Source organism: Erithacus rubecula, assembly GCF_903797595.1.
Source record: "Erithacus rubecula genome assembly, chromosome: 1".
Taxonomy (NCBI): domain Eukaryota; kingdom Metazoa; phylum Chordata; class Aves; order Passeriformes; family Muscicapidae; genus Erithacus; species Erithacus rubecula.
Window position 1 is genome coordinate 55470955 of NC_136658.1, and position 6197 is coordinate 55477151.

The window sequence follows — 6197 nt, forward strand, 5'->3', positions numbered from 1 at the left end:
TCGCCATGGTTGGGAGCGGCAGCCTGTTCGTCCCGGGCCTTGCTCCTGGAGCTGGGCACTTTTCAGCAACTTTGGCCAAAAACCGTGATGTCTCCCACTTCCTTACTCCTCCCCATTTCTTTCCTAGGAGGGTTTTCCTTTACATGTATGTAGCTGAGAAGTAGCTAGAACAACTCATAGAAAAAAAAAAAAAAAAAAAAAAAAAAAAGTCAATAAATACATAAAATATGATTAGTGGGTTCTGATACAATGATTTCGATAAATAAGGAGAGCCCAACCCCAGTTTCAAGTTCACCCCCTTCAGAGATGAAGTTGCATTTTGCCACCCCAAGGGACAAGGTAATGGATGGAGACCTGGCTCCCTCCCGCACAAGTAATTGGCAGACGTTCCCTCCTTCCTCCTGGACTGGCTAGGGAGCTTGGGGAAGGCTTATGAAGACAAATGTGGCTTCACTTGGGGTTGTGGTGTGCGCTGTTGTGTGCGCGTGTGTGTTTTCCTGCGTGACCTTTCGGCTGTGTTTATGCGCATAAATAAGAGGCGCTCAGGAGAAACAGAACAATTCCGATGTACTCCCAGGCTGTCACATCCCTGATCCAACACCCCGCTGCCTGCTTGCCTGCAGCCCTGCTGAAACAAACAAGGCAGCATCTGATCGGTCACCGAGGGATGACTCCAGCGTGCCCCAAGGGACAGGATTCACCTTGGGCCGTTCTCTAAGGATTCGTACTAATCTCACAGGCACAGTAGCAGATTCGCTCCTTCCATAGTTTTGCTTCCGATTTCATAAGCAGCTACAAGAAAAAATAGAATCTACACTAAAATGGGTCAGAAATAACGATTCACTCATAACACAAACAGTGGCGCTGCTTAAATGTTTGATTAAAAGTATTCTAAGGATAAACCACAGAAGAGAGAGGGAAAGAAAATAAGAGAGAAAGAAAGAGAGAAAGAGAGAGAGAAAGAGAGAGAAAGAGAGAAAGAGAGAAAGAAAGAGAGAGAAGAAAGAGAGAAAGAAAGAAAGAGAGGAAGAAAGAAAGAGAGGAAGAAAGAAAGAGAGGAAGAAAGAAAGAGAGAAAGAAAGAAAGAAAGAAAGAAAGAAAGAAAGAAAGAAAGAAAGAAAGAAAGAAAGAAAGAAAGAAAGAAAGAAAGAAAGAAAGAAAGAAAGAAAGAAAGAAAGAAAGAAAGAAAGAAAGAAAGAAAGAAAGAAAGAAAGAAAGAAAGAAAGAAAGAAAGAAAGAAAGAAAGAAAGAAAGAAAGAAAGAAAGAAAGACTGTGATCGTTTTCTGCTTCATGCCACGCCAGTGCAACTTGGGTTTTCCAGGGAGCAGGAGTTGGGGCTGGGCAGCAGGAGGAGATGCAGAGTCTCACCTCAGCGGCGCTGCCCTTGCAGAGCGCACACGCACACACGCGCCCCGCGTGGGCGCAGGGATGTCACCCGCGGCGCCTGGCACAGCAACCCGCGCAATAAAACTACACGGGGTGGGGGAAAATTAAATTACAGGGAAAACAATAGCCTCTGAGTGGTTCAAACAAATGTCGGTCTTCTCCGGGAGCCCGTGAACAATTCGCGGCAGGAGAATTGAGGGGAGCGGCCGGACGACGCCCCTTTCTTTGGCAGAGCTCCGCTGCGCGGTGGGGCAGCGCATCTTTGTGCTCCGGCGGCCAGGGCCGGGCCGGCTCCCCGCGCCGCTCCGAGGGCAGGGAAGGGGCGCCCAGCCCCGCAGCCCGCCCATCCCCGCCCCATCGGGGCGCCCCGGGCCGCGCTGGCGGCCGCGCAGAGCGCACGTGTGGCAGCCACAGGTGCCGCAGCCGCCCGGTGCTCGGTGCCGCTCGCTATAAGAGCGGCCCCGCCGCCGCCGCCCCGGCGAGACGGGCGAGGGCTGCGGGAGATGCAACAAGGCGCGGGGAGGCAAAGATCGGGGGCGGCGGGAGGAAAAGGAGGAGGAGGAGGAGGAGGAAAAGAAGGAGGAGGAGGAGGAAGGGGGGGAGACAGCTGATGTCTGTCAAAGCCGGAGCCGCCGCGCTCTCGCGAGAGCCCGCCCGGCGGTAGCCACGGGATGCGGGGCTCAGGTGCGGGCAGAGCGCAGCGCAGCGCGCCCGGCGCCGGGCAGCGGCAGGCAGAGAACTGAGTGAGGGAGGGACACGGCGGGGGCCGGAGGGAGCCTTGCCGCCCGCTCTCCCATCCAGCCCAGTCTCGGCCACCGCGGCAGCGGCGGCGGCGGGGGCAGGGTCCGCTGCGGCACCGCCGCCACCACCGGCTCCGCCACCCGCCGCTGGCAGCGGCTTCCCCCGGCGGGAGGAGAGAGCCCGGAGAGCACTTTCCCCCCGACTTTAGGAGTGTTTGTGGATTTACATGCCAAGCCTTCAAGATGATGTCCATGAACAGCAAACAGCCTCATTTTGCCATGCATCCCACCCTACCTGAGCACAAATACCCCTCTCTACACTCCAGCTCGGAAGCAATAAGAAGAGCATGTCTACCAACTCCACCGGTAAGGGACAGACTGCTGCAGCTCTCTTCTTTATTTTCCTCTCCCTTACACGCACACACTTTTCTTTCTTTCTCTCTCTCTCTTTTCTGTATACTGCATGTATGTGTATGTGCATTAATAAAAAAACCGCTGCAAGGCACATTTTGACAAGCGGCGCTTAATGTTTTTTTCATGTCTTCCTCTGCAATCATCTGAGCGCCTGTGATCTTTTTTGAAAGCGGTGTTCACACGAGTCTCCGACTTCATCCACTTTCTGTATTAATTTTTATGACTCGGCCTCTGAAAAGGAATGCGTTTTATGTGCTCTTGTGTTTGACACAATTCCCCAGCTGAGAGTTACAGATCCATTTCTTCTCCTCCTTTCTCTTCCCCTTTCGTTCCATTTCCCCCCTTTTAATTTATTAATTTTTTTGTTCCCTTCATTCCTTCCTTCTCTCCTCTTCCGATTCCTCCTTGCTTCTCTATGCTTCTTTTCCTGTTTTTTCTCCCTCTTCTCGCTTCTTGCCCCTCCCATCCCCCCATTATTCTACCCCATCCCCCTGTTTCCCCCCACTTCCCCGGGCTGTCGCCTGCAATACCACTCTTCCCCTAATCTCCTTCTCTTCCTCCCGATCCCATATTCACGCTGATCCTACTGCCGGCTCCCCGGCCGTCACCCCAACTTTACCCACCCCACTCTCCCCTCCCTCGACTTTCCCCCCTCCTTTTCCACGGCGCTCCCGCAACCCCACGCTGTCCCCCGTCCGTCCGCTTCCCCCTCCGCACTTTGCCCCCTCTCTGCCCCCTTGCCCTCCTCTCCCCGCACCCCGCTCTGTTTTGTGTCTCCTGCAGCTGCAGAGCAATATCTTCGCCAGCCTCGATGAGACCCTGCTGGCGCGGGCCGAGGCTCTGGCCGCCGTCGACATCGCCGTCTCGCAGGGCAAGAGCCACCCGTTCAAGCCCGACGCCACATACCACACCATGAACAGCGTGCCCTGTACCTCCACCTCCACCGTGCCCCTGGCGCACCACCACCACCACCACCACCACCATCACCAGGCGCTGGAGCCCGGCGACCTCCTGGACCACATCACCTCGCCCTCCCTCGCGCTCATGCCCGGCGGAGGCGGCGGCGGAGGCGGCGGCGGCGGCGGCCACGACGGGGCGGGCGGCGGCGGCGGCGGGGCCGGCGGCGGCGGGGGCGGCGGCGGCAGCGGCGGGGGCGGCGGCGGCCTCATCTCCACCTCGGCCCACCCGCACTCGCACATGCACGGCCTGGGCCACCTCTCGCACCCGGCCGCCATGAACATGCCGTCGGGGCTGCCGCACCCGGGGCTGGTGGCCGCGCACCACGGCGCCGCGGGGCAGGTGGCCTCGGCGGCGGCCGTGGTGGGGGCGGCCGGGCTGGCCTCCATCTGCGACTCGGACACGGACCCGCGGGAGCTGGAGGCCTTCGCCGAGCGCTTCAAGCAGCGCCGCATCAAGCTGGGGGTGACCCAGGCCGACGTGGGCTCGGCGCTGGCCAACCTGAAGATCCCGGGCGTGGGCTCCCTCAGCCAGAGCACCATCTGCCGCTTCGAGTCCCTCACCCTATCCCACAACAACATGATCGCCCTCAAGCCCATCCTGCAGGCCTGGCTGGAGGAGGCCGAGGGCGCCCAGCGGGAAAAAATGAACAAGCCCGAGCTCTTCAATGGGGGCGAGAAGAAGCGCAAGCGGACTTCCATCGCCGCCCCGGAGAAGCGCTCGCTGGAGGCGTACTTCGCCGTCCAGCCCCGGCCCTCCTCCGAGAAGATCGCCGCTATCGCCGAGAAATTGGACCTCAAAAAGAACGTGGTGCGGGTTTGGTTTTGCAACCAGAGACAGAAGCAGAAACGGATGAAATTTTCCGCCACCTACTAGGGGCGGGCGGGAGGGGCGGCCCCGGCACCGGGGGCACCGGGGGGGCCGGGCCGGGGCCGCGGGGGACGCCCACGCACCGCCACCGTCGCCTGAGACGCCGTGGGAGGCTCCTGGGGACCAAGGGACGATGTAGAAATTAAACGCGAACTACTCGGGAAGAGGGGGGCGTGCGTGTGGGGGGGGGGGCGCTATCAATTATTAAAACAAAAAAGACACCGGGACACCAACGAGAAGAAGGAGGAGAGAGGAGGTAAAAACGCTCTAGAAGCCCGGGGGGGGGTCATTTCTGCGGCCCTCTCCCCTCTCTGCTCCCCTACCCCCCGACAGAACGCGGGAGAAAGAGCAACTTAAAGCGTAAACACACACAGACACACACCAATAAATACCGTGACAGCAACAGCCACAAACCGAGAAACCTAAGTCAAAACTTTCCGAAGGAAAACAAAACCGACCAACAAACCCGGAAGGCGAAACTGTCGGTGATGATGATGCTACGTTTGGTTTGGGTCTCTTTTCATTACTTTCTGCTTTTCTTTCTTTTCCCTGACTTAGTAATGAATGAGGACAACGGTGGTTTGGTGACGGGGAACTTTTTCTTTGGTTGGCTTGGGTTTGGGGTTTTTGTTTGTTTTGATGTCTATTTTTCTTTGGGTTTTGGGATTTTTATTTCTTTCGGGTTTTTTTGTTTTGTTTTGTTTTGTTTTTTGTTTTTTTCCTGTTGTTGTCCCTCGAACGCGGTTATGCGTGAGGCTTTGGCGATGGGTCTTGTCTGTGTCTTCTTGGGGAGCGGTGAGAGCGGGACAAGGACCGGGAGCGGGAGCCGCCCCCCGGGGCTAGGGAGCAGTCCCTTTCCTCTCCGTTTGCCTCAATAATCCCAGCTAGCTCAAGGAAAATAAGGGGAAGAAAAAGTTACTTCACAACCCCTTTGTCTCTCCTCCCTCGCCTGCGTTGTTTGCGTTTCCAGCTGTGTCCAAAGACAGGTTCCTCTCTCTGCAGAGATGCGTCTGGAGGCAGATGCCAAACCTGCCAGAGCGGGGATGCTCTCCAAAAGATTATGTTCAGACTCATTAAGGCTCGTGGTTAGCTATGTCCTGTATCCCCCCTCCTTCCCCGCTGCTCCCAACAGTATGCCCCCCGGCATCCCCACCAAATCTGCTGGATTTAGGTTAGGGTCCTCCCTTGGTTTCATCCAAGGGCTGGAGGTTATTGCACCCGGTAGGCAGAAGAAATCACCGGTGATGGGTTTGAAATGACATTTGTTTCTGAGGGGTGTGCATGTTGGGAACAAACACACGACAAAAAAACCACTTGGGCTTAAAAGTCGTTTATTGTAAATCATAAACGTTATGAGGAAGGCTTTTGGGAGGGATGTGTGGGGTTCAATTTGCACTATCACAGTCTCCTGGATTGGAAGCGATGATGTTATTCTGTAATAACAATGCTGGTATTGCTAATAATTGTCAAGGTGCGTTACACGTCTCGCGGGTTGAAAACAAACAAAATTATCAGGGTTTGTTAGGTAAAAAGGAGAGCGACGTGCAGAAGTCATCTCTACTCTGTCTCTTGCCGAGACTCTGCTGAGGCTTTCGAATAAAACAGGATTTCTGAAAAGAAAATACCATTCCAATACAAAAGAAAATGAAAACAATCAATAGTCTGAAATTATGCATGACATGACCTGCAAAAAGAAAGAAAAAAAAAAAAAAAAAAAAGACAAAAAGAAAATTAAAGGAAAAGATAAGACGGGGGGGAAAAGGCATAGAAAGATCCGTGATAAAGTCTCGATATTATTTATTTATTTATTTATCTATTTATTTATCTAT

At 54.9% G+C, this 6197-nt stretch overlaps 1 protein-coding gene across 2 annotated transcripts; it reads left to right on the forward strand.

Moving 5' to 3' along the window:
- Positions 1-2024: 2024 nt before the first annotated feature.
- Positions 2025-4374, forward strand: POU4F1 (POU class 4 homeobox 1; the record flags this gene model as incomplete). Of its 2 annotated transcripts, XM_079312167.1 has the most annotated exons (3): positions 2025-2071; positions 2337-2493; positions 3325-4374. In XM_079312167.1, exons 2-3 carry the CDS (start codon positions 2371-2373, stop codon positions 4372-4374), a joined length of 1173 nt encoding a protein of 390 aa, XP_079168293.1. In that variant the 5' UTR covers positions 2025-2071; positions 2337-2370. The 2 variants fall into 2 exon arrangements, with proteins under 2 accessions (XP_079168293.1, XP_079168292.1); XM_079312166.1 differs by lacking the exon at positions 2025-2071 and having other exon boundaries at positions 2186-2493.
- Positions 4375-6197: the final 1823 nt, after the last annotated feature.